Genomic DNA, 27,069 nt, shown 5'->3' on the forward strand with positions numbered 1-27,069 from the left:
CACAGATGCTGAGGATCAGATGGCATGCAGGAGGATCCCTCTGTCAGGGCTGGTGGAAAGAACAGTTGCCATACTGGGACACTGAAGGTTCATCAAGCCCAGCAAACCAGGTCACAAAATCTCAAGAAGTAAAACAGATTTTACGCTTCTTAGCTTATGAATAAGCAGTGGATTTCCTTAAGTCCATCTGGCTAATGAACTTTTAAGAATTATCCAAACATTTTTTTTAAATCCTGCTAGGCTAACTGCTTTCAGTACATCTCCAGCAACGAATTCCAGAGTCTAACTACACACTGAGTGAAGGAATATTTTCTCTGGTTGTCTTAAATCTATTACTTAAAACCTTCATTGCATGCCCCCCCCCCACCCACCCACTCAGTTCTACTAAGAGATGGGGTTATGGTGGGATGTAGGGGGGACTTGTATTCCTCTGACCTTTCTGAACTCCAGAAGAGCTAATCCAGCTGTGGAACTGAGGACAGCATGCCTAACTCATCTTGCTTGTTTATAATGGACATCGAATCCTTGAAACAATGCAATAACAGAAAGCCTAGGAGCAAATGCTAGGGCCAGTGTGACATTTTAGCCTGGATTTGACATCAGAGTATACCGTAATAGGGAATTTCAGAAAGGTGATATCAGAGAGCCTGGGAGCAGCAGGGGATAAGGTTATTCCACAGAACCCGGAGCACTGAGGACAACTGGGGGCAGGAGAAGGGAATCCAGGGGACAATGTGACAGGCTGGGAAAAGCAAAGGATGCTGGGGCTTGGGTAGCGTGAAATTCAGAGGGAAAGCAACTGTAAACTTTCTGGAGCTATTAAACAACCGAAGATCACAAATAGTAATTTTATTCATTGTACATTCAAATAAATTATGAATAGGCTTATGGGTGCACCCCTCCTCCCAATTAAGGCCTTGCTTCTTTTAGAGGTCAACTGGGAATTTCAGTTGCAGCATCAAAATGGGCCTGAAATTCAGATTCAGTTGTGTTTTGGTAGAAAATGCTAATGCATTTTCATCCAAAATGACCCCTTCCCCCACAACCAAAAAACACTGAACGCTCTTCAGATCCGCCTCTTTCTCAATTAAAAGTACTGCTCTCCCACCACCTATAGGCCTAGGGATGGCAGTGCTTTCTGTTGAGGGGGTGGGGGGTGTAGGGCCTGTTTTTGGTGGGGGACCAACAGTTTTGATTTGAACTGAAACTGATCACTCTCTAGATCCTCTGCTCCCCCCTCCCGTCCCCAGCCATGGCCGAGCTCACCAATTCCCGCTCCTGCTAGACTGGGATGTGACTCTCAGAGCTACCCATCATCTACAAAGAAAATCCATGACCGAGACGAGGAGCTGCTGAAAAGTTCTCAGCCCAACCAACAAAATTGGGGCAGTTTCCAACGAGGGCTAATACACTTAGTCCAGCGATCTTCCACTTTTTTCATTCCGTATTTTTCCGACGGAACAAAAAAAGTGGGAAATCACTGGATTAAGTGTATTAGCCCTCGATGGAGGCTGCCCCCACTTCGGTGATTGGGCTGAGAACTTTTCAGCAGCCCCTTGTACGAAACCAAGGTAACAAGTAACTACTGCCTGCCTCTGGGTACTTTTTGCTATTTCTCCTCTGGGGTACCCTCTTACTCTGCCACAAATTCCTAGTTCTCATAGGCTGGTAGCCAGTTACCAGCAGTGTCTGTTTTAGTTTTACATTCTCCATAGCGAGATATTGCTACTAAGAACTGGGTCATCCCATGGGAAGCCCCCTAACCTCTGGCATCTACCCATATACTGTGGTCCTGGACTGAGGATTCTTGTAGTATTAATTCATCTCCTTGTAACTACCCAGAGAGAACTGGATACAGTATATTCATTTGCTGTCACAGTCTTTTGGGATCTTATTAAATAAGATCAGAATGAGCTAGTTTTCAAGCTCTCTTAGCTGCCTCACAATTCCCACCACCTTCCCTGATGTGTTTTCACAAAAGCCAAGTATCGGTGTGCTTTATGCAATAACATGACTGCACCAGCATCTCCTCCAGCTCTGGGTAATTCTTTTCCCGCCATGGGGGGAGAACCTGATGGCTGTTAAAGGTTTGCAGGCTAGGCGTGCCTCTCTTCAGTAAGTCATACAGACAAGACCAACGGCTCTGGAGGGCAAGCCTGGTCCTGTGGTTCAGGATAATACCACGGATGGTCTTTTTAATTCTCAGCTCCTTCAAGGCAGGCAGATTGAGGCAGCTGAAGACCAGGCCCCGGCTCTGAGATACATCCAGGAGCTCCAAAGACTTGGATTCCAGCAAATAAGAGACCCCCAAGTCTTTAACTGGCACCAGGACCTGAAGAATCAGGTTCTGGAGGTTAGGCAATGCCTTCACGAGTCTCTGCATAGTTTCAGGAGGAACTGCTTTGAAGACCCAGAAATAGTTCAGCTCCAAGACTCGGAGCTGCTGGAACTGAGTTAGCACTGCCACCGAGTGTTCGGACCAATCAAAGGGCAGCTTCATCTTGCTCAGTTTTGGGGAGCTGCAGGCCAGTTTTTCAAAGAGAGTTTGGAAGCCAGTGAACTGGTCATTTCTGGCCAGGCAGATCTGGGCCATGCTGTCAGATGGGTGGAAGGTATGGGGCTTCAGGTGGGTTAGCGTCCATTTCAGTTCCAGCTCCTTCAGCTCGCCACAGTAAATGCTCCCTAAAAACTGCAAGAGGAAGTTTGCCCACTTGGTCTTCTGATCCCCCAAGTCAAAGCTGGCTCGCAGGACCAAGAGACTGGCGCCACGTGAAGTGAGGTGGTACGCATACTGGTGAACCCATTCCTTCCACCTCTCAAACTCCCTGATGGACACCAGTACCTCCTCTGTCCCCGGCTGGGCAGGCCCAAGTCTCATGAAATCCGCCACCCTCCACAGCCTCGGAGTGCGGATCAGTTTACTCCAGTCTGCACACACCAGGGCCGCAGTACACTTTTCCACTTCAGAGAGGAAAGAGAAAATGTGAAGCTGGCAGTCCACAGGCAGCAGGCTGAAAGGGAAGGATGGCTTGGGCTGACATTGCTCAGATGGTGACCGCCTCCAGCCAGGTCTCAGTTCTGCTAGGCGTGAAGCCCTCCCGTAGCAGGCCTCTGCCGGTGCCTCTTTCCGGGCCAACTTCTTTTCCCGGGACATTCTGCACACGGTTACCTCCAAAACACGGATTTTCTTCCACTCATTGCCAAAGCTGGAGTCAGACCTAGCCAAAGAACACAAGGCAAACATCAAGATTTAGATCTTAGCACCTTTCAGCCCTGTCAGTCCTGGAGAACTCTGGATTCTCTGCGGTTTTTGATACCTTCTTTTGAAGCAACATAAAAGTGAACATAGGATGAAAACAATTGTACATTACCGTATGTTAATCAAAGGTATTGCAGCCTGCAGTAACCAAGAACTCACTAAAAAGTGCCTCACCAAAACAGCAGCAAACTCTAAAGGAAGTGAAACATTGAAACGATAATGACTGCTGAAGTAGTCCCACATTTCATGGATCCCACCGACTGTAAAACAGCAGAGTTCGTACTACCACTACTTATCATGTTTAATGTACACAGCGCTGCACACTGAACATTCAAGAGATAGTCCCTGCTCAGTAGAGCTTACAATCTAATCAAGCATACAAACAGGACAAGTAGGGGTTTCTCAGAGAGGGAATGATGAAAACAGGCATGTAAGCTTTACAAGTGATTGTATTGGTCTATGTCGAGAGCCGCAGGCAGGTCAGGTTTTCAGGATATCCACAATGAATATGTATGAGATGGATTTGCATGCACTGCCTCCTTGAGATGCAAATCTATCTTATGCTCTGGAGGACTGGAATTGCCTACCCCTGGACTATGTGATTGCTGAAATCCTAGGGATCAGCATGGTTTCTACCTCCTTAATCTTTTTTTTTTTTTTTTTTTGTAACATCATGTTTATTGAGGCAGAGATCAACCGGGTACAGAACCAATAAACAATACAAATAAGACAAATCATCCAAAAAAAAAAAAAAATACCCAGCAGAATGACAGAACCCCTACTGCAGAAAAGAAACAAGTAACATAGTAGATGATAGCAGATAAAGACCCGAATGGTCATCCAGTCTGCCCAACCGGATTCAATTTAAATTTTTTCTTCTTAGCTATTTCTGGGCAAGAATCCAAAGCTCTGTCCAGTACTGTGCTTGGGTTCCTAATGCAGCCCATTTACACCCTCCCAGTCATTGAAGCCCTCCCCAGCCCATCCTCCACCAAACGGCCATATACAGACACAGACCAAATGGCCATATACAGACGCTTCTCGGCCTTTTGGCTAAGACCAACCAGGGGGAAACGGCAAAGATATCCAGGAACATAATACCCCCACCAAAGGAAGCAGTAATTAAACAGATACCACCAGTATCTCTGTCATTTTATCCAAAACATAAACAGAATCCCCAAACGATTCAGACCATCCACTCTCCCTTGCGCCTACATATACACCACACACATGTACACGCACTCACTTACAAACGTCACACACTATCCAAGCCTGGGCTGAGATAAAACAAGATGAGCAGCTCCACCAATCATAGGTGAGATGGAAACAAAGGAAAGAAGGAAATGCGGAAGCACAAAAGTCAAGAAAGGAAGACTTTAAAGGCAAAACATCCAAGAGTCAGGCAAATGTCCCATAGTCCCTAATCTATGTCTGTGATTTCCCCAATCTGCTCCTAGAGGCACCCCAGCCACTCAGGTTTTTGGGATGTCCACGAGGACTATTCATGAGAGAGATCTGCAGGTAGTGGAGGCAGTACATGCAAATTGCTCTCATGAATATTCATTGTGCATATCCTAAAAACCTGACTGGCTGGAGTGTCTCCAGGACCAGGTTGGGAACCACTAATCTAGGTGAACCAAAGCTATTGCTCATACTCTGAAACCAATCATTGCAAATGGCCACAGTACTTGAGGACTGGAGGGTGGCAGATACAACATAAATTTAAAGAAGGACTTCAAGAAACTAGTGAACTAGACACAGCTTAATGGGAGTCAGCATGGGCTCAGGAAAGGCAAGCTTTACCAACTGATTAGATATTTTTCAAAATGGAAACAATGCGATAACGGAAGCCTGTTGATACAGAGTGGCTTTTCAGATGGCAAGCAATAAAAGCCCCTCGAGAAAGACTGCTCAGGAAATTGGATAGGGGGTAGGGCTCTATCATGGATTAATGACTGGTTAAAAGACAGGAAACAGTAGGTCAGTGGTGGACCTGTGGCATTTAACATTTCATAAAAGATCTAGAAAAAGGAGGTGAACAAATGTGTTAAAACAATTGAGGATTGTGAGGATCTTGCAAGACCAATACCATACAATATGGTTTCTTGTATCTGGAAGTTCTCATCAAGGAATCAATGTGGCTTAAAGCAAGAGACTTTTACATCAATAACTCACTACAGGACTGAACTGAGATGAGAGGCCCAGTCCGCAAATGGAGTTACAAGGAGAGTAGATATGTCTAACTTTTTTCTAAAATGATAGTTATGAGGAGAACTGTTGCAAGTATGTTGGGAGATTATTCCAAATGTATGGTCCTTGAAACTCTAAGGTGGGTTGTGGTAAGAGCGGATAGTGTAGCTGGTTTTAAGAAAGGTTTGGACAAGTTCCTGGAGGAAAAGTCCATAGTCTGTTATTGAGAAAGACATGGGGGAAGCCACTGCTTGCCCTGGATCGGTAGTATGGAATGTTGCTACTCTGGGGATTCTAGAATCTTGTTACTCTCTGGGATTCCGGAATCTTGCTACTCCTTGGGATTCTGTATGGAATGTTGCTACTCCTTGGATTTTGGCCAGGTACTAGGGACCTGGATTGGCCACCTGAGAACAGGCTACTGGGCTTGATAGACCATTGGTCTGACTCAGTAAGGCTATTCTTGTGTCTTTTTCTGGCGTACCTGTTGAGAAAATGAGAAGGGTATCTTGAAGCAATGAATAGGTCTCAAATTGAGACTTTAATACTAGACACTAGTCTAGTTACAGAATGAATATGCAGCTATCATCCGAACACTTTTAAAGAAACCAACACTCAACCCAGACACTCCCAGCAACTATAGGCCCGTTTCCAACCTACCAGTCTTTCAAAGATCCTGGAAAAAGCAGTACTCAACCAACTACACTACTACCTCATTGACAATCAAAACACTCTATCCACCTTTCAGCCAGGATTCCGGAAATTCCACAGTACTGAAACTGTCCTCCTTGATATCATCGATGACTGCTGGAAACTCATGGAAAAGGGAAACGAAGTTCTATTGATGCTACTAGACCTCAGTGCTGCTTTCGACACCATTCCCTCCTCCTAACTCAACTCATGGAGCATGGCCTCCGAGATACAGCACTTCTTTGGTTCACATCCTTCCTAAGCAACAGATCCCAATGCGTGCTACTAGACCAGACATGAGCGACTCCGGTCCTCAAGGGTCAGGTTTTCAGGATTTCCCCAATGAAAATGCATGAGATCTATTTGCATGCATTGCTTTCAATGCATATTTATTGGGGAAATCCTGAAAACCCGATTGGATTCCGACCCTTGAGGACCGGAGTTGCCCATGTCTGTACTAGACACTATCTTATCAAAAGCGAAAGTCAATCAAGTACAGTGTGCCACAAGGAGCACTGCTATCCTCTCTTCTGTTTCATCTCTACATGACACCCTTCCTGGATATAGCCCACAAACACCAAATTCACTCCTTTGCTGATGACATCCAACTATACCTTCCACTTGGAAAGAACCATAACTGTCTCTCAGAAATAAAAGAAACTGGATGTCTACAAACAAGATTCAACTGAATGCCCCAAAAATCGAACTCTTTTGGATTCACAAAGAGCACTGCACCTACAACCGACCTTCTCTTCTCTTCTCTGAGAATCATCTACTATAATCGCCAAAGACCATGTATGCTGCCTAGGAGTACTTCTTGACTCTAATTTATCACTTACCAACCAAATCTCTCAAATGGTCTACTCTTCCATCTACTACCTTCGACAATTCCATAAATTAAGAAGCTATTTCTCTGAATCTGACTGCCCAACTTCTTTATGACTTTGTCCTCTCCTGTATGGATTACTGCAATGCATTATTCAATGGTCTAACAGCAAAAATCCTCATCGTCTCCATGTTCACAACACAGCAATTAGACTTTTAAAAAAACCTTTATACCCACGATCCAGTGTCGCATGCACTAGTGTCAGTCCACTGGCTACCCATTGCCAAATGCTACATTTTCAAAGGTTTAGTACTCACATTCAAGTCCATACACAACATGGCGCCCTGCTACATATCAGTCAAACTACCATCCTACGTCCCGAACCAACCCCTCCACTCCTAGGAGGAAACAGAGCTACAATTACCCCTTGGCTGGAGCCTCCGAACAGAAACTGCCGGACGCAGATCCCACTCCCAATTCTTACCAAGATACTGGAATCAACTACCTCCACACATCAGATCCCTCGAAGGACTTTTGAACTTTAGGAAGTCAATAAAAACCTACCTCTTCACCTAATATTTATTCTGTATCACCAATTTAGGATGAATCTGTATTAGAGGACTTCCACTACAGCCATACTGTCTATTACTGTATATACTCAAATATAAACCGAAGTACTGTCCCCTTGTGGCAGCCAATCAGCCAGCGGCTCTGCATGGGCAGGAGCGAAGGTCATTCCTAATATGGTTCACCGCTGGACCACCAGAGATTCAAAAGGTACATGGGGGAGGCAGTAGGGAGGTAAAAATTCTTAGAATTTGCTGGGGCAGGGGTGGGAGGGATCCCTGCTATCCCAGTCCCGGGATTTAAAGGGTACCCCAGGGAGGGGGAGGGAAGTAAAAGTTAGTAGAGTAGGCAGGGACAGGAGACGAAAGGGATCCCTCCTGTCCCGGCCCACTACTGGACCACTCGGTCTCACAGCAGGCCTGTAACAGGTTCAGGAGGTGGTCTGGTCAGCGCTGACCTGAATATAAACCAAGACCCCCATTTTTGGGCCATTTTCTTGGTTTATATTCATGTACATATGGTATCTGTATTTTATTTGTTTTAATTATTATGTGTTACCTTGTAACCATTCTGAGTTCTTTGGGGAGGATGGGACATAAATCGAATTAAATGAATAAATGACAGATAAAATTTAATGTGACCATGTCCAAAGTGATGCACATAAGGAAAAAATAATCCCAACTATTCATTCATTCAGTTCAATTTTCTATTCCGTTCTCCCCAGGGAGCTCAGAACGGTTTACATGAATTTATTCAGGTATTTTCCCTATCTGTCACAGTGTTCTCTCAATCTATCTACTGTACTTGGAGTAATGGGGGGGGATTAGGTGACTTGTCCAGGGTCACAAGGAGCAGTGTGGGTTTGAACTCACAACCTCAGGGTGCCGAGGCTTTAGCTTTAACCACTGCGCCACTCTAGAAATCAGAATGTAGCAAAAGTGATCCAAGTATAGGACAATCCGGCCATTGTGACATCACTGATGAGGTTGGCTCTTATTGGTGCAATGAGGCATTATGATGTCACAGTAGCAGCTCTGGTTATCAGAGGCTGAAACTTTTCACACTACAGTGTTCCCCCGGTCGTTCGCGGTCAGCGGTTTGCAGTCCTGGTCATTCGCGGTATTTTCTGACCGTGAACCGCCAACAGGGAGAGGCAGGAGAGAGCAGCCAGAGTGCCGCGAGTGCAGGAAATCACTCGCGGTACGCTCCGATCACCTCTTCCTACACTAAGTTGGGCCTTATCCAATCAGGAGCTGCTTTGTCACACAGCTCCTGATTGGAGTGCCCTCTCATTCTCGCCACCTTCGAGAAGGTGAACAACCTATCTTTATCTACTAATTCTATTCCCTTCAGTATCTTGAATGTTTCGATCATGTCACCTCTCAGTCTCCTCTTTTCAAGGGAGAAGAGACCCAGTTTCTCTAATCTCTCACTGTACGGCAACTCCTCCAGCCCCTTAACCACTTTAGTCGCTCTTCTCTGGACCCTTTCGAGTAGTACCATGTCCTTCTTCATGTACGGCGACCAGTGCTGGACGCAGTACTCCAGGTGAGGGCACACCATGGCCCGGTACAGCGACATAACTTTCTCTGATCTGTTCGTGATCCCCTTCTTAATCATTCCTATTATTCTGTTCACACTTTTCGCCGCCACCGCACATTGCGAGGATGGCTTCATTGACTTGTCGACCAATGCTCCCAAGTCTCTTTCCTGGGGGGTCTCTCCAAGTACTGCACCGGACATCCTGTATTTGTGTATAAGATTTTTGTTACCGACATGCATCACCTTACACTTATTCACGTTAAACCTCATTTGCCTTGGCACGGCCCATTTCTTGAGCATGTTTATGTCACGTTGCAGGTCTTCGAAATCCTTCTGCGTCTTCACCACTCTGAATAACGTCGTATCGACCGCAAATTTAATCACTTCACTCGTCAACCAATTTCCAGGTCGTTTATAAATATGTTGAAGAGCACGGGTCCATGAACCCATCCCTGCGGCCCGACTTTAGTACAGGAAGAGGCGGTCAGAGCATACTTTGAGTGATTTCCTTCACTCACCGGCGCTCCAGCTGCCCTCTCCTGCCCGGTCATTCGCGGTCGGAAAATACTGTGAATGACTGGGACTGCAAATCGCGGACTGCAAATTCACGGGGGAGCACTGTATACTTTTTAGATTTATATCCCATCCTCTCAGAAGATCTCAGAATAGGTTAAAGTTTGCAGACATAATAAAACATAAGAGTACAGTAACATAGCAACAGAGCTAGCATGAAACAGTATCATTTTAACAGCACTGTACAATTAAATTAAATATCACCTCACCGTCTAGTTCAAGGTAGGTTACATTCAAAGATCGTGTTTTTGGGATATATTGGATATCTGGGACCCAGACTGTTGGGGACAGAGTGCTGGGCTCGAAATACATGGGCTAGACTCAGTATTATTTTATGTTCCTATGTAACATGACGTTAAAAAAGGATCCAGCAAAGCCATAATACAAGTGACCTTTACAGGGACATAAAGCCTATGTCCCTAGAGTTCTCAGACCTTAATTGCGTTACCAACCATGACAGGACTGCAATTTAAGCAATATTTCATAGCACTTGTAACAGCTGCTCAACCACTGGTACAATTAAAGCATTCAATAAATTTGCAAAACAAAACAACGCACAGTAGGAGCGCTGCTGGATTTCCATGCCTGCAGAATGGAAGGATTGAGACTACCAAGATGGTTCATGGTACTCCCCCAAAATTCACGAGAGTTCCGTTCCAGGAGCACCCACAAACTTCGAAAAAACACAAATATTGGATGTGGTTTAGGAGCAGATCGGAGGCGGCAGAGGGCTGCAGGGCTGACGGCGGGTGCTAAAAAAAAAAAAAAAGGCCGATGTCCTGTGGGATCGTTCTTAGAACCTTTCTGCTGCAATGAGTGCTGACCACGAACAGCTTTCCCTGGAGTTCCTCAGTAGCTCAGAGGCTGAAGAGTGTGGTTGGTGAATTTTCCATTGATCAGTCATTCGCGGTATTTTCTGACCGCCTCTTCCAAGAAAGCACAGTTACTTACCGTAACAGGTGTTATCCAGGGACAGCAGGCATATATTCTCACATGTGGGTGACGTCATCTACGGAGCCCCGATGCGGAAGCATTTTCAAGCAAACTTGATTGAAGATTTAAGTTTGCTCTGCTGCTCCACGCATGCGTGCCTTCCTGCTCCACTAGGGGGTGCATCCCCTCGTGGTCTCCAGTTCACTTAACTAGCCAAGAAGCCAACCTCGGGGAGGTGGGTGGGTTGTGAGAATATATGCCTGCTGTCCCTGGATAACACCTGTTACGGTAAGTAACTGTGCTTTATCCCAGGACAAGCAGGCATGATATTCTCACATGTGGGTGACCTCCAAGCTTACTGAAGAGGGATGGAGGGAAGTTGGCAATTTAAGCAAATAGATTTCGCAACACCGATTGGCCGAACCGGCCATCGCTTCTGGACAGGGAGTCCAGACAGTAGTGGGAGGTGAAGGTATGAACCGAAGACCATGTGGCAGCCTTGCAGATTTCCTCAATAGGTGTTGACCTGAGGAAGGCTACGGAGGCTGCCATCGCTCGGACTTTGTGTCCCGTTACTCGACCATGCAGCGCGAGACCAGCCTGAGCGTAGCAAAAGGAGATGCAATCGGCCAACCAGTTGGACAAGGTGCGTTTGGAAACTGGGTGGCCTAACCGGTTTGGGTCGAAGGACAAAAACAGTTGTGGGACTTTCCGGTGTGGCTGAGTGCGTTGGAGGTAAAAGGCCAACGCTCTTTTGCAGTCAAGAGTGTGGAGCGCCACTTCTCCGGGGTGAGAGTGGGGCTTGGGAAAAAACACAGGTAAGACAATGGACTGATTGAGATGGAAATCAGACACTACTTTAGGTAGGAACTTTGGATGGGTGCGGAGTACCACCTTGTCGTGATGGAATACCGTGAAGGGTGGGTCCGCTACCAGGGCTTGTAGCTCACTAACCCGCCGTGCGGACGTGAGTGCAAGTAGGAAAATTACCTTCCAAGTGAGGAATTTTGGATGGCATTTGTCTAGGGGCTCAAATGGGGGTTTCATTAGTTGAGCCAGAACCACGTTAAGGTCCCAAACCACCGGGGGAGGTTTGAGAGGGGGGTGGACGTTCAGCAGGCCCTTCATGAAGCGAGTGACTAAGGGATGGAGCGAGAGGGCTTTCCCTTCCAGGGGCTGATGAAAGGCCGCAATCGCACTGAGGTGTACTCGAATGGAGTTGGTCTTTAGGCCGGAATGAGATAGTTGAAGTAGATAGTCAAGGACCAGGGGGACGGGGACCGACACCGGGTCCTGGCTGTGGGAGGAGCACCAGGTTGAGAATCTGGTCCACTTTTGGGAGTAGCAGGTTCTCATCGAGGTTTTTCTGGAGGCCTCCAATATCTCCTTGACTGATTGAGACACGGGGAGAGCAGTCAGGGGGAGAGAAACCAAGCATTCAGATGAAGAGATTGAAGATTGGGATGTAACAGTGAACCCTGACCCTGTGACAGTAGAGAGGGAAACAGAGGCAGAGGCAGTGGATCTCTGACACTGAGTTGAAGTAGAAGGGAAAACCACGGCTGGCGTGGCCAGCGAGGGGCAATCAGGATCAGGGTGGCTTGTACTGTTTTCAGGTGGACAAGCGTCCGCAGTATCAGAGGGAACGGCGGGAACGCGTACAGGAACCTTCCCTCCCAATCGAGGAGGAAGGCGTCGGCCTCGAGCCGGTCCGGGGAGTATATCCGGGAGCAGAAGAGAGGCAGCTTGTGATTGTGAGGGGACGCGAACAGGTCTATTTGAGGCGTCCCCCACCGTTCGAACACTCCTCGTAGGGCCTGAGAGTGTAGTGACCACTCGTGTGGCTGGAGGAGGCGGCTGAGTCTGTCCGCCAGGCAGTTTTGTTCTCCTTGTATGTACACCGCCCGAAGGAAGGTGTTGTTGGAGATTGCCCATTTCCAGAGGCGCAGGGCTTCCCGGCAAAGGGGCCAAGACCCTGTGCCCCCTTGTTTGTTTACGTAGTACATCGCTACTTGATTGTCGGTTCGGATGAGAACCACTCGGTCGCGGAGCAGATGTTGGAAGGCTACTGCTGCGAGGTAGATGGCCCGAAGTTCTAGCACGTTGATGTGGCAGCGGCGGTCTTGTGCTGACCACATTCCTTGGGTGCGCAGGCCGTCCAGATGGGCTCCCCAAGCGTACTCCGACGAGTCCGTGGTGAGTACCTTGCTGTGGGGTGGGGTGAGGAAGAGCAAACCTTTGGAAAGATTTGAAGAGTCGGCCCACCAGCGGAGCGATCGTTGCAATGAAGGAGTCACTGTCACGGAGCGGTCGATCGGGTCCCGGTCTTGACGCCATTGAGACGCCAGGGTCCATTGAGGGATTCTCAGATGGAGGCGGGCGAAGGGTGTGACATGGACGGTGGAGGCCATGTGGCCCAGGAGGATCATCATCTGTCGGGCTGATACTGAGGTCAGCCGAGAGATCCTTCGGCTCAGACTTACTAACGCCTCCAGGCGCGGAGGGGGGAGGAAGGAACGGAGGCGAACCGTGTCCAGCGTGGCCCCGATGAACTGTAGGGATTGTGAGGGGCGTAGTTGAGATTTTGGGAAGTTTATTTCGAACCCCAGACTTTGTAGGTAGGTAATAGTCTGTTGGGTCGCTGAGATAGCCCCTTCTTTGGACGGGGCTTTGATTAGCCAGTCGTCCAGGTAGGGGAATACCTGGAGGCCCTGGGAGCGTAAGGTTGCTGCTACCACCACGAGGCACTTGGTGAAGACCCGAGGTGATGATGCTAGTCCGAAGGGGAGGACTCGGTATTGTAGGTGCCAGTCCCCTACTTGGAAACGCAAAAACTTGCGGTGAGCGGGGTGCACTGGGACATGTGTGTACGCCTCCTTGAGATCGAGGGAGCAGAGCCAGTCGCCCTCGTCGATCAGGGGGTAGAGTGTTGGTAGTGAGAGCATCCGAAACTTTTCCCGTACCAGGAATTTGTTGAGGCGTCTCAAGTCTAGTATTGGGCGTAGGTCTCCCGTTTTTTTCGGTACCAGAAAGTAACGGGAGTAGAAGCCCTTCCCCCGTTGGTCGGGGGGGACCTTCTCCACTGCTCTCAGGCGAAGCAGGTCTCGAGCTTCGGAGAGGAGTAGAGGTAGCTGAGTCCTGTTGGGAGGGCAATTCCTTGGGGGGTTGTCCGGGGGAATGGCCCGAAAGTTGAGAGAGTACCCTGATGAGATCACGCCAAGGACCCATGCGTCCGTCGTGAGTTGTTCCCAGCGAGGGTAAAAGGCTTTGAGTCGACCTCCGATGGGAAGGTGGCCTGGGACTATGGCGGAGGGGGCCCGCCCCCTTCCGCGTGTCCCGTCAAAAGGACGGGGATGGTTTGGTGGTCACGGGCGGTTGGGACTTGGGCATGGCCCTGTGATGGGCTTGCGGACGTCTGGGTGGGGGCCGCGAGAAAGCAGGGGTGGACTTTTGTGGGTAGCGGCGCGGAGGGGCCCTGTATGGCCTGGGCGCTGGCGGTTTGGGCTTTTGCCGGACAAGGGAGGCAAATGAGCGTTCATGCTCGGAGAGGCGTTTTGTCGCCGCCTCGATAGTGTCATCGAACAATTCCTTTCCCACGCAGGGGAGGTTAGCTAACCGGTCCTGTAAGTTGGGGTCCATGTCGACCAGGCGCAGCCAAGCTAGTCGGCGCATGGCGATAGCGAAGGCTGCTTCTCTGGAGGAGAGTTCGAAGCCATCGTAGGCCGCGTGGAATAGATGAAGGCGCAGGTTGGAGAGGGACTCTAAAAGCAGGCCGAACGTTTCCTGCCGGGAGGCCGGTAGGTCAGTCTCAAAGGCTCTCAATAGTCCAATGAGGTGTTTGAGGTATGATGTGAAGGTGAAAGTGTAGCTTTGCACCCTAGAGGCCATCATTGCGTTTTGGTATAGTCTCCTGCCGAACTTGTCCAGGGTTCGGCCTTCCCGGCCTGGGGGTACCGCTGCTGAGACCCGGGACGGGTGAGCCTTTTTCAAGGAGGATTCCACTAGCAGCGATTGGTGGGAGAGCTGTGGTTGCTCGAATCCCGGATAAGGTACTGTGCGGTACTTGGCCTCCATTTTGGAGGGTACGGCCGTGACCATGTAGGGGGTCTCCAGGTTCCTGAAGAAGGCCTGTTGGAGTACCGGGTTAGGTGGTAAGCGAAGGGACTCTCTGGGCAGTGATGGCATATCCAGCTCCGCCAGGTACTCCTTAGAGTATCTGGAGTCGGACTGGAGATCTAAGTCCAATGCGTGACCCATGTCTTGGACAAAGCGAGTGAAGGATGGGCGAGATGTCCCCGGAGCCCCGTGCGGGGTCAGGGAACGAGACCTTCGCCGGGTGGAGAAGGATAAGGAGGCTTCCCTCGAGTATCGAGGTTCATGCTCTGATCCATGCTCCGAGGTTGGGGAAGCACTGTGAGAGTGTTCCGGGGTTGTCGATCTTCGGCGTCTCGAGGAGTCCCTCGGAGACGATGCCGGGGTTAGGGGTACCGATCGATGTCGAGTTGGTGACCTCGATCCGGACTCCCTCGGAGAATGCGTCCGGGGGGGAGTTCGGAGGATACGCGGGTTGGAGAGTGATAACTCAGCCACCCTTAGTGGTCCTGTACGAGGTGTGGGAGAACGGCCTCGTAGGGTTGGTGAACCTCGGGCCTTCTTGGAGGTACGGCGGTTCGAGGTTTCTGTCGTTCTAGCCCGACGTTTTGCCCCTCGGCGGTGCGCAGAGGGGGAACGTCTCGGGCGTCTCGGCGAGGAGTCCGAGGAGGATGGGATGCGGCGAGGATTGCGCACCTTTCCTCGAGGTTGTTCGGTGTGAGGCTCAGGTTGGTCTGGCACATTCGAGGTCGAGGCCGATTGAAACTGGGCCATTGCAGCGGACAGCTCCGACGTGATCATCGCTCGGAGTAGGTCCTGGAAGACGGGCACGGACAGCATCGAAGGCATGTCCCCTGCCTCTGTGCGCTCCACCGGGGGCGACCTCGTATCAGAGTATTCCCGTGTGGTGGAGGCACGGCCCGAAGGCTTGGAGGGCTTAGACGGGGCTGTAAGCATGGGGCTTCCGCCATGCGTCGCCGTTGTCCCCGAGGCTGGCTTCTTCGCTGTTACAGAACCTGAAGAGGGAAGAGGGGACTTACCCGGAGCCGAGGCTTTCTGTTGTCCCGAGGGCTTCGGGGTCGAGTCTCGAGGCGATGCCGAGGTTTCCGGGGCCGAGGTCAAGGCCGGGGCCGAGGCCAGGGCCGACCTCGAGGCCGAAGTGGGGGGTTGGTCCGGGGTGAAGAGATCCGCCATGCGGGCTTTTCTTCGGCGGAGGGCCCGGTTTTGGAAAATAGCGCACTGGGGGCAGGAGTCGGTTGGATGAGTCGCCCCCAGACAAAGGATGCACCGGCGATGCGGGTCTGTGAGAGAAAGAAGCCGCTCGCACCGGGTGCACTTTTTAAAGCCGGTCAAAGGCCGGGACATTAAATCGAAAGTAGCCGCGGCTCGATTAGCCACGCGGCCACGGGGACCCGGAAGCCTCCGGGTCGTTGAAAACGAAGCAGGAATCAAGTAAAAAGGTAAGGAATTCGCGCACAGCGACTTAATCGTGAAAAAACAAGAAAAATATCGCGGTGCTAGAAGGCAGTTGGGGCAGAGCCTGAAAAACACGTCTTCTAGGCTCGCGGAAAATTTTGAACTGGAGACCACGAGGGGATGCACCCCCTAGTGGAGCAGGAAGACACGCATGCGTGGAGCAGCAGAGCAAACTTAAATCTTCAATCAAGTTTGCTTGAAAATGCTTCCGCATCGGGGCTCCGTAGATGACGTCACCCACATGTGAGAATATCATGCCTGCTTGTCCTGGGATAACTAAAGTCAGGCTACACCAATCACGAGCTACTTTGACATGCTATCTGGCACAGCGGCCTCTAAGAAGGTGAATAGAATTCTAGGTACTATCAAGAAGGGTATTACAACCAGAACGAAAGAAGTTATCCTGCTGTTGTATCGGGCGATGGTGCGCCCGCACCTGGAGTACTGCGTCCAATATTGGTCGCTGTACCATAAGAAGGATATGGTGATACTCGAGAGGGTTCAGAAAAGAGCGACACGATTGATAAAAGGTATGGAAAACCTTTCCTATACTGAAAGATTGGAGAAACTGGGGCTCTTTTCCCTGGAGAAGCGGAGGCTTAGAGGGGACATGATAGAGACTTACAAGATCATGAAGGGCATAGAGAGAGTAGAGAGGGACAGATTCTTCAAATTTTCAAAAACTACAAGAACGAGAGGGCATTCGGAAAAATTAAAAAGGGACAGATTCAGAACCAATGCTAGGAAGTTCTTCTTCACCCAAAGGGTGGTGGACACCTGGAATGCGCTTCCAGAAGGTGTGATAGAAGAGTACAGTTTTGGGGTTCAAGAAGGGATTAGATAATTTCCTGAAGGAAAAGAGGATAGAAGGATATAGATAGAGGATTACTATACAGGTCCTGGACCTGATGGGCCGCCGCACGAGTGGACTGCTGGGCATGATGGACCTCTGGTCTGACCCAGCAGAGGCACTGCTTATGTTCTTATGTCAAAGCAGCTCCTGATTGGTATAGCCTGACTTTAGTTCCCGGAAGAGGCGGTCAGAAAATACTGCGAATGACCGAGTCCGCGAATTGCACTTCAATGTTGCACTGATTAGTTTCTTTGACTGGATAACAAGGAAACTGGATGTGGGTGAGTCCCTGGATGTCGTTTACTTGGATTTTAGTAAAGCTTTTGATAGCGTTCCGCACCGCAGACTATTGAACAAGATGAAATCAATGGGACTGGGAGAGACGTTAACTACATGGGTCGGTGATTGGCTAAACAGTAGACTTCAGAGAGTGGTGGTAAATGGTGCCCCTTCAAAAACGTCGGAGGTGATCAGTGGAGTGCCTCAGGGCTCGGTCTTGGGCCCGATCCTCTTCAACATATTTGTGGGAGATCTGACTCAGGGGCTTCAGGGTAAAATCACATTATTCGCCGATGACGCCAAACTATGCAACATAGTAAGTGAGAACACTTTACCAGACAGTATGACGCAGGACCTACTTCTATTGGAACATTGGTCCTCGACTTGGCAGCTAAACTTCAATGCTAGAAAATGTAAGGTCATGCACCTCAGCAGCAGGAATCCATGCAAAACTTACACACTAAATGGTGAAACCTTAGTTAGGACCAAGGCGGAACGTGATTTGGGGGTGATCATTAGCGAAGACATGAAGACTGCCAATCAAGTGGAGAAGGCTTCATCAAAGGCAAGACAAATGATGGGTTGCATCCGAAGAAGTTTTATCAGCCGGAAGCCCGAAGTTATAATGCCATTGTACAGATCCATGGTGAGGCCTCATCTGGAGTATTGTGTACAATTCTGGAGGCCACATTATCAAAAGGATGTGCTGAGAGTTGAGTCAGTTCAAAGAATGGCCACCAAAATGGTCTCGGGACTCAAAGACCTCCCGTATGAAGAAAGGCTGAATAAATTGCAGCTATATTCACTTGAAGAACGTAGAGAGAGAGGAGACATGATAGAGACGTTTAAATATATCACCGGCCGTATTGAGGTGGAAGATGATATCTTATTTTTTAAAGGCCCCTCTGCCACAAGAGGCCATCCGCTGAAAATCAGGGGTGGGAAATTTCATGGCGACACCAGGAAGTTCTTCTTCACCGAAAGGGTGGTCGATCGTTGGAATGAACTTCCACCTCAGGTGATTCAGGCCAGCAGCGTGAAGGATTTTAAAAGGAAATGGGATACACATGTGGGATCTCTAGGGGGGTAAATTCAAGGGGGTAGGGTTGTTGGAGTGGGCAGACTTGATGGGCTGTGGCCCTTTTCTGCCGTCATCTTCTATGTTTCTATGTAATGTCAAGATGCTCCAAGAAAGACCTGGCACAAGCAAACTGAAGCAAAACAGTTCCCCTTCCACATGGGTAATTTTACTGCAGCTGCTCATGACCGACAGCAACGAAAGAGTCGCACCAAGGATGCAATTGCCATGGCTGCCACTGCGTCTGCGAGACTGCTCTATCAGCTAAAGGACTGGCCTACTGGCGGGTGTTGAGCACTAACAGCCCAACTAATTCTAGTAAAGATGGCAGACAAAGATCAGCATGGTCCAGTGGCGTAGTAAGGGTGAGTGGTGCCCCTCCCTCCTGCTGCGCATGCGCTCTCTTCCCTTTCCCTGTTTAACTTCTCCGGTGTGAGCAGCATGCCCACGTCGGTGTTGGCTTGCCCTCTGACCACACTTCCTAGGCACGGGTCCCGGAAGCAACGTCAGAGAGCATGCTGATGCCGACACAGGCAGCAACCTCGTGCCGGGGTAATAAAAAAGGTAAGGGGGAAGATAAGGAGAGGAGCGGGGGGGGGCAGAGACCAGGAGGGGTGCCACTCCCTTAGGAAGACCACACCAGGGGCGGACCGCCCCACCCTTATTACGTCACTAGCATGGCCCATTTAGTCTGCCCAACAAGGTGGCTAGAGTCAGCTTCTGCTCTGGGCAGAACATGCAAATTACCTCCTCTATGCTTTTGTTTAGGACTGTACCTGCTGCTCTGTGCTGGTTACACCCCCAAATGTACATCCCCTGAGCCTGTCATTCTTTATTTGCACTATTCAGAAGTACTCCTTGAAAATCGTCAGATTCTTCAGAAATTCTGCTTAATCTGTCTTTAATCTCAATTTCCATATTCCTATTAGTAGGCACGGTTCATACAAAAACCCTATTTCAGTACAAATTGTTCCGTTTAAAAAAATCTATTTCTTGATCCTCCGGTAAGCGATTCATTACATCAATCAGGTAAACAAATCCTGCTCTTGTAATTTATCAGGTCTTTCCTAAGAATACAGGCAAGTTGAAAGTCTTTTCATGTGACCAAGGGCATGGATACAGAGACTCCCCCCTCCTGGTAAGAGGAAATGAGGTAAGAACATAAGAATAGCCTTACTAATTCAAACCAATGGTCCATCTAGGCCGGTGACCAATCCAGGTCACTAGTACCTGGCAACACCCCCCCCCCCTCCTTCCAACTAGTAGCATTCCAGCACACATTCCTCTCCCATCCCAGGGGAAAATCTGTATAATTGTCACAACTCTTTTGAGTACCGGGCATGGAGTTGGCTGGCCATTCCCCTTCTCACAGTGCTGTCAACTGCTGAAGCACAGGAAATAGGAACTGCAACGTCTTTTCGTCCCTATATTTAGACAGACATGGGGGAAGCCACTGCTTGCCCTGGATCGGTAGCATGGAACGTTGCTACTCTTTGGGATTCTAGAATCTTGCTACTCTTTTGAGATTCTGTATGGAATGTTGCTCTCTCTGGGATTCTGGAATCTTGCTGTTCTTTGGGATTCTATATGGAATGTTGCTACTCTGGGATTCTGGAATCTTGCTGTTCTTTGGGATTCTATATGGAATGTTGCTACTCTGGGATTCTGGAATCTTGCTGTTCTTTGGGATTCTATATGGAATGTTGCTACTCTGGGATTCTGGAATCTTGCTGTTCTTTGGGATTCTATATGGAATGTTGCTACTCTCTGGGATTCTGGAATCTTGCTGTTCTTTGGGATTCCGAATGGAATTTTGCTACTCCTTGGGTTTAGGCCAGGTACTAGGGATGGTCCCAGTAAGGTTATTCTTATGTTCTTTCTCACAAAGCCTTGGAGCGTCTCAGCCTTCGCCTGCAACATCGCAGAGACAACTTCTCGCCTCCTGAGCTAGACAGACCGAAACCGGCCTACCGTAACCCTTGAGCCTCTGTCTCAGAGAACCAGAGCGGATCCTTCCCGGGGCTGCCCTCACCGGCTCCTCCTGCTAGAAGAGAAAGGCTCCGGAGGAGGCAGAGAGCCGTCCCCTCCCCCTCCCCTGCAAGGCACAGGCACAGGCACTTCCTGCTTCCGTCCTTGCCTTCGCCCCATTGGTTGCTGGCCAATCCCAGGACGTTTCCGTCATGGGCAACGTCATCGCGACGCCCAAGGGGGCGGGACGCTGCGCACCCACGCCGGTCTGCTTTGTTACGCTGCGCAGGAAGGCTTGTGAAAGCAGCGGCAAAACCAGGACTGGATCTTCATTTGTTCGCCCCCTAATAATAGCAACAGCCGCACCAATCAGAAACCTCAAGGCAACCTATGACCCTCCCCCCGCGTCAGCTACCAGCAATCTTAGGTTGTGTCATGTGGTTTTACAGAATGACACGGGGCCAAACTTTGTCCCTTTGTCATTCTCTAAAAACCTGAGACTAGTATCAATATCTAAAAGCTCAATTATTTTAAAAAAACCTGCAGAAGCTGCTTTGGGATTTCAATGAACTACTGTTAAATGACATCATTTGTGTCTTGTCTGCTGATCAGACTCCTACCACCTGCAACCTCCTTCCATCCTGTGCCCAATTGCTTAAGCGTCTTATTGTTGCTGGCATCAAAGAACATTTCCACGATTTAATAGACACTTAATTTTCTGTTCATCCACTGCACAGTTTAGGTTCTCTTCTACATTCCTGTCTGAAAGACAATCCAATTATCTTCCTAGATCAGGGGTGCCCAAAAGGTCGATCACGATCGACAGGTTGATCGCGAAGGCAACGCGAGTCGATCACATTGCCTTCGCGTTCTACTTGCTTCCCGACTCAGAAGCGCTGAGCCGACCAACTTCCCCCACCCGCCATCAATTCTGACATCGGAGAGGAAGTTCCAGGCCAGTCAATTGCTGCCTGGCTGGCCCGGAACTTCCTCTCCGACATCAGAAATGATGTCGGGGAGAGGAAATCTGGTCGTCCCGACACTTTTGTGTGGGGAAGCAAGGAGAGCTTGGAGCGGCGATGATTTGGAGGCCTGTTCCCCAATGGTGGGGGCAGTGGCTTGGGAACAGGCAGGGAGACAGAAAGAAGGGGTAGCAGGGAGACGGGGGGACAGGAAGACAGAAAGAAAGGGGGCATGGAGAGAGAACGACAGACAGAAAGAAAGGGGGGCAGGGACAAAGAAAGAAAGACAGAAAGGGGAGGGGACAGGGAGAGAGGAAGAAAAAGTTGATGGAGGGAATGAGGTCTGGAAGCATACAGGAGGCTGAAAGAAGGGAAGAAATATTGGACGTACAGTCAGAAGAATAAAGTGCAACCAGAGACTCATGAAATCACCAGACAACAAAGGTAGGAATAATGATTTTATTTTCAACTAGTGTTTAAACCCGTTACATTAACGGGTGCTAGAATATATGGCTGTCTGTCTTTCTTTATTTATGTCTCTCTCCCTGCTCCTGTCTCTTTCTTCCTTTCTTTCTGTCTCTCTCCCTCCTGCAATTTTTCTCTCTCTCTCGCTGGCACCCTTTGTCTGTCTGTCTTTCTTTCTGTCTCTCTTTGGTCCCCTGTCTGTCTTTTATTTCTGTCTGTCTCTCTCTCTAGCCTCCTTTGTCTGTCTGTATTTCTTTCTGTGTCTCCCTCTCCCCCACCCCACTTTCCTTTGCAGAAGCAGCAGTGATATTTTCCTTCCCCTCCAGATCCCTGTGAAGTAGTAGCAGCATTTCCCCCCACCCACCCCCCATTCCCTTCTCTTCCCCCCCACCACTTTCCTTTGCAGAAGCAGCAGCGTTATTTCCCTTCCCCTCCAGGTCCCTGCTGAGTAGTAGAAGCATTTTCCCCCACCCCCCATTCCCTTCTCTTACCGTGAGCTGCCCTGCTCCATTTGGCCCCTCCCCCTTCCCTTCCCGCATGCTGGCCTGCTGCTGCTGAAGGTTTTTTTTGGCGACTCCTCCTGTTAAAATTCTAATCCTGTCAGAAGGAACGTGCTACCATGTGGAGAGCGGCCTGCGAGGTTCGTTACAGCCGGCCGCGAACCTCAGCAGGCCGCTTTGAACAGGAGCGGTAGCGGTTGTTGCGGGAAGGGGGGGAGTCGGCGACGTGCAGGCCCTGTGAACAGGAGCGGCGGCGGCGGCAGGACCATGAGCCTTCCTCCCGCCATCCGCCGCTTGCGCCGCTCCTGTCGTCCGATTCACCTAACTGGCGCATAAGCCTCAAGCCGCGGCCACGGACGGACACAGCACAGGAGATGAGGTCCCCACAGGAGATGAGCCGCCGCTGCTTGCGGCCAAGGTAGGTGCTGGGAAGAAGGCTGGGGACTCACGCATGCGCACTCATGCGGCCACGGAACTACAGATCATGGAAGCACATAAATAGGAGTGCGCATGCGCGAGTTAGCCTTTTATTATATAGATTTAGTGACCAAAATGTGTCCGTTTTGAGAATTTATATCTGCTGTATATATTTTGCACTATGGCCCCCTTTTACTAAACCGTGATAGTGTTTTTTAGCACAGGGAGCCTTTGAGCATCGAGAGCAGCGCGGGGGCATTCAGCACAGCTCCCTGCACTAAAATCCGCTATTGCGGTTTAGTAAAAAGGGAGGGGGTATATTTGTCTATTTTTGTATAGTTGTTACTGAGGTGGCATTGCATAAAGTCTTGACCTCTTTGAAAAAGCCCCGGAATATAAATGATTAACATTTTCTCTGTCTACAGTGTGCTTTGTGATTTTTTAAATTTTATTGTTGGTAGATCATTTTGACTTGGTCATTTTTAAAGTAGCTCGCAAGCCCAAAAAGTGTGGGCACCCCTGTCCTAGATAATGTAGAAACACAGGCAACTGAGGGGAAGATTCTCAAAACTAAAATGTGCCTTTAACGTGCTCGCTAAACTGGTTCCAGCTGGTTTAGCATGCATGCATTTTAGCAGTGGATTATCAAAATTTATTTTCTGAATTTCCTGGCAATCTGGAATCTCTTCGGAGCACATCACTCTGCCATGGCACACAGCTTGAGAGACGCTGACATAAAGAATGGATATTCCATATATCTCTACACTGCCAAGATTTCCATGCTATATGGTTTGTTTGTTTGTTTGTTTTATTATCAATCAAAATATTTTTATTGCACCAAAGAAGACAATGAAATTATTCCAGCCAAGGATGTTCTAATTGCTTATCGAAGTCCTGAAGAATCGTAGCAGTAGTGGACACAATGGGATTGCTTCATATAAGAGGTTTCTAAAGTGCTACAGAGAGGACAGGAGCGTTAATAGCTGATTCTAAATGTAACCAACAGGGTATATGGGAATAATTAGTGAAACTTAACCATTCCGCTCCTTGCTTTATTATAATAATAGGTCAGGGAAATTTACACCTCTTTATTCCTTAGTAGCTTTCAGTTTTACCAAAGAAATTCTAGATGGCTTATGATCTTTTAAGTTGGAATCTCACGGAAAGAACCATTTTCCTTTTTTGAGCCCTTGTTTTTGATAAATCCGGCATAAAAAATATTTTCTTTCCCTATACAAGAATTGATAACCTCAATTTAGCTGCTAGTAAGATTTCCAATACTTGTGAGTATCTCAAGACTCTCAAAATAATTGGCCTGGCAACATGAGGTTTCTTAGGTGAGCCGTTAAGGGATTCTATGCGCTCTTTCAACTTCAAACAGTGACTCAAAATGCAGGTTTAAAATGTTTGGTAAAAACGTTTGTAGGAATGATATTTATATTTAGAGTGGTTCTATCTAATTGGAAAGACCTATCGACTTCAATAGATCACATGGTGGAACGTATAGCAGTTACTACTACTGCTACTTATAATTTATATAGTACTGAAAGATGTACGCAGCGTGATACATTTTCACATTTATAGACAGTCCCTCTCAGAAGAGCTTTCAATGACAAATATGACATATAGGGTTGGGGAGCAGAGCATAAGAATGCTATTAAATCCTTTGTAAAACACTGGTCACCCTTATTGGATATGTCTAGATATGCTAATTAACATTAATAGTGAGCTAATGTTGTCATTATAATTGCTCATATAAGTATTACTCTTTTTCTTCAATTGCCAATGATTTCTTGACACTCATGATGATTATGTTTCTGTTTATATTTTTGTTCTTGTGGTTGTTAGGTATCTTGACTTTGAATGTAATCCTTTGAAAATTGATTATTTTTATGGTCAATGACACTGTTATTTCCTGCTAGAACTTAATAAAACGCATTGAACTTAGAGGGAAAAAAAATAATATTATATCATTATCTTCAGTTCTCTCCAGCATACCAATAATACGAATGTTATTTCACCTCAGTCTATTAGACAAATCTTCCACATCAAGTTGTAACACCTCCATATTGGTTAATTGTTGCTGTTTAGTTAAATCCTGAATATCATGCTCCAAATCTCATTCTTCAAGGAGTTACAATCGAGCATTATGTTGAACTAATCAAGTCAAAAACAAAATTAAAAAATCCACAACCAATAGTTCCAAAAATCAAAACAAAAATCATAAAACTGAAAACATGAGACTGGAAAAATATATCAATTATCTCACATGTCTAGAAAAAAAGTCTGTATTTACCGAAGAGGATATACACAACATACCGGAAGCCGACAGGCTATACACAGGAAATGAAGATGGGAAATTGACAGGGTTGACGGTCAGTCGAGAAACGGTATGCAGGCAGATTGATAGGCTTAAAAATTATAAATCTCCGGGACCGGATGGCATCCATCCGAGGGTTATCAAGGAACTGAAAGGGGCTATAGCTGAACTGCTTCAACTAACAGCCAATCAGGAAGGATTCCGGAAGACTGGAAAGTGGCGAATGTTACGACAATCTTCAAGAAAGGTTCAAGGGAAGATCCGGGAAACTAAAGACCGGTGAGTCTGACCTCAGTACCGGGAAAGATGACAGAGGCGATGATAAAGGACTGCATCATTGATCACCTTGACGGACACAATCTGATGAGGACCAGCCAGCATGGCTTCAGCAAAGGAAGATCTTGCATGATGAACTTGCTACACTTCTTTGAGGGAGTGAACAGGCAGATAGACAAGGGTGACATGGTCGACATTGTATATCTGGATTTTCAGAAGGCGTTCGACAAAGTTCCGCATGAACAACTACTTCGAAAAATTGCAAGCAATGGAATCGAGGGTGAAATACTCACGTGGATTAGAAACTGGCTGGCAGATAGGAAACAGAGAATGGGGGTGAATGGACAATACTCGGATTGGAAAAGCGTCACGAGTGGAGTGCCGCAGGGTTCGGTACTTGGACCCGTGCTCTTCAACATATTTATAAACGACCTGGAAATTGGTATGATGAGTGAGGTGATTAAATTTGCAGATGATACAAAGTTATTCAGAGTCATGAAGATGCAGGAGGATTGCGAAAACCTGTAATGTGACATAGATACGCTCGAGAAATGGGCTGCGACATGTCAAATGAGATTTAATGTGGATAAGGAATAGGTCATTAGAAACTTTAGCAAGGACAATTTCTGTAGAATGGAGAGGGCGAAAACCCGATTGAAGTGGTCAAAAATGCTTTGGGAAGAAAGGAAGTCCAGGCTGCTGCGGTGAACAACACGTTCAAGTAGCTTGGATAGGAAGGGGAGGAGGAAGATGGTGCAATAGCTGGAGGGGGATATGAGGTTTTTCCTCCAAAGTATACGTATTGAGATCTTTAAGTCTGCCCCTATGTCATATACCATCAACCAACTCCATTCTGTTTATATCTTTTTGAAAGTGTGGTCTCTAGAATTGTACCACATTAAATGCTGAGGCACAGGCATAAACATAAAATATTACAAACAAATTTATTTTATATTAAATAATTACTGTGCAAATGTAGTCGTCATAATAGCTATCAACAATATCTAACATAAAAACATAAGAGTTGCCGCTGCTGGGTCAGACCGGTGGTCCATCCTGACCAGCAGTTTGCTCACGTGGCGGCCCCCAGGTCAAAGGCCAGTGCTCTAAATGAGTCCAGCCTCACCTGCATACGTCCCAGTTTAGCAGGAACTTTTCCAGCTTAGTCTTGAAACCCTGGAGGGTGTTTTCCCCTACAACAGACTCCGGAAGAGCATTCCAGCTTTCCACCACTCTCTGGGTGAAGAAGAACTTCCTTACGTTTGTACGGAATCTATCCCCTTTCAACTTCAGAGAGTGCCCTCTCATTCTCTCTACCTTGGAGAGTGTGAACAGTCTGTCTTTATCTACTAAGTCTATTCCCTTCAGTATTTTGAATGTTTCGATCATGTCTCCTCTCAATCTCCTCTGTTCAAGGGAGAAGAGGCCCAGTTTCTCCAATCTCTCACTGTACGGCAACTCCTCCAGCCTCTTAACCATTTTAGTCGCTCTTCTCTGGATCCTTTTGAATAGTACCGTGTCCTTCTTCATGTACAGCGACCAGTGCTGGATGCAGTATTCCAGGTGAGGGTGCACCATGGCCCGGTACAGCGGCATGATAACCTTCTATCTGTTCGTAATCTCCTTCTTAATCATTCCTAGCATTCTTTTTGCCGCCACAGCACATTGTGCAGACAGCTTCATCAACTTGTCGATCAGAACTCCCAAGTCTCTTTCCTGGGAGGTCTCTCCAAGTACCGCCCCGGACATCCTGTATTCATGCATGAGATTTTTGTTACCAACATGCATCACTTTGCACTTATC

The 27,069-nt window shown here is 48.0% G+C and overlaps 1 protein-coding gene across 2 annotated transcripts; it reads right to left on the minus strand.

The window, feature by feature from the left end:
• Positions 1–1,459: 1,459 nt before the first annotated feature.
• LOC117355120 lies at positions 1,460–20,513 on the minus strand. 2 transcript variants are annotated; one of them, XM_033933189.1, is made up of 2 exons: positions 20,391–20,513; positions 1,460–3,218 (listed from the first exon to the last, which is right to left on the minus strand). In XM_033933189.1, exons 1-2 carry the CDS (start codon positions 20,504–20,506, stop codon positions 1,973–1,975), a joined length of 1,362 nt encoding a protein of 453 aa, XP_033789080.1. In that variant the 5' UTR covers positions 20,507–20,513; the 3' UTR covers positions 1,460–1,972. The 2 variants fall into 2 exon arrangements, with proteins under 2 accessions (XP_033789080.1, XP_033789081.1); XM_033933190.1 differs by having other exon boundaries at positions 20,330–20,482.
• Between the last annotated feature and the right edge of the window lie 6,556 nt (positions 20,514–27,069).

This window comes from Geotrypetes seraphini, chromosome 2, assembly GCF_902459505.1.
Source record: "Geotrypetes seraphini chromosome 2, aGeoSer1.1, whole genome shotgun sequence".
Lineage (NCBI taxonomy): Eukaryota > Metazoa > Chordata > Amphibia > Gymnophiona > Dermophiidae > Geotrypetes > Geotrypetes seraphini.

Coding starts and splice junctions, on each gene's coding strand:
- LOC117355120 (XM_033933189.1), bottom strand. CDS start 20,506: ATGGGGCGAAGGCAAGGACGGAAGCAGGAAGTGCCTGTGCCTGTGCCT. Junction 3,219..20,390: donor TCTTCTAGCAGGAGGAGCCG/GTGAGGGCAGCC, acceptor TTCTTTGGCTAG/GTCTGACTCCAGCTTTGGCA.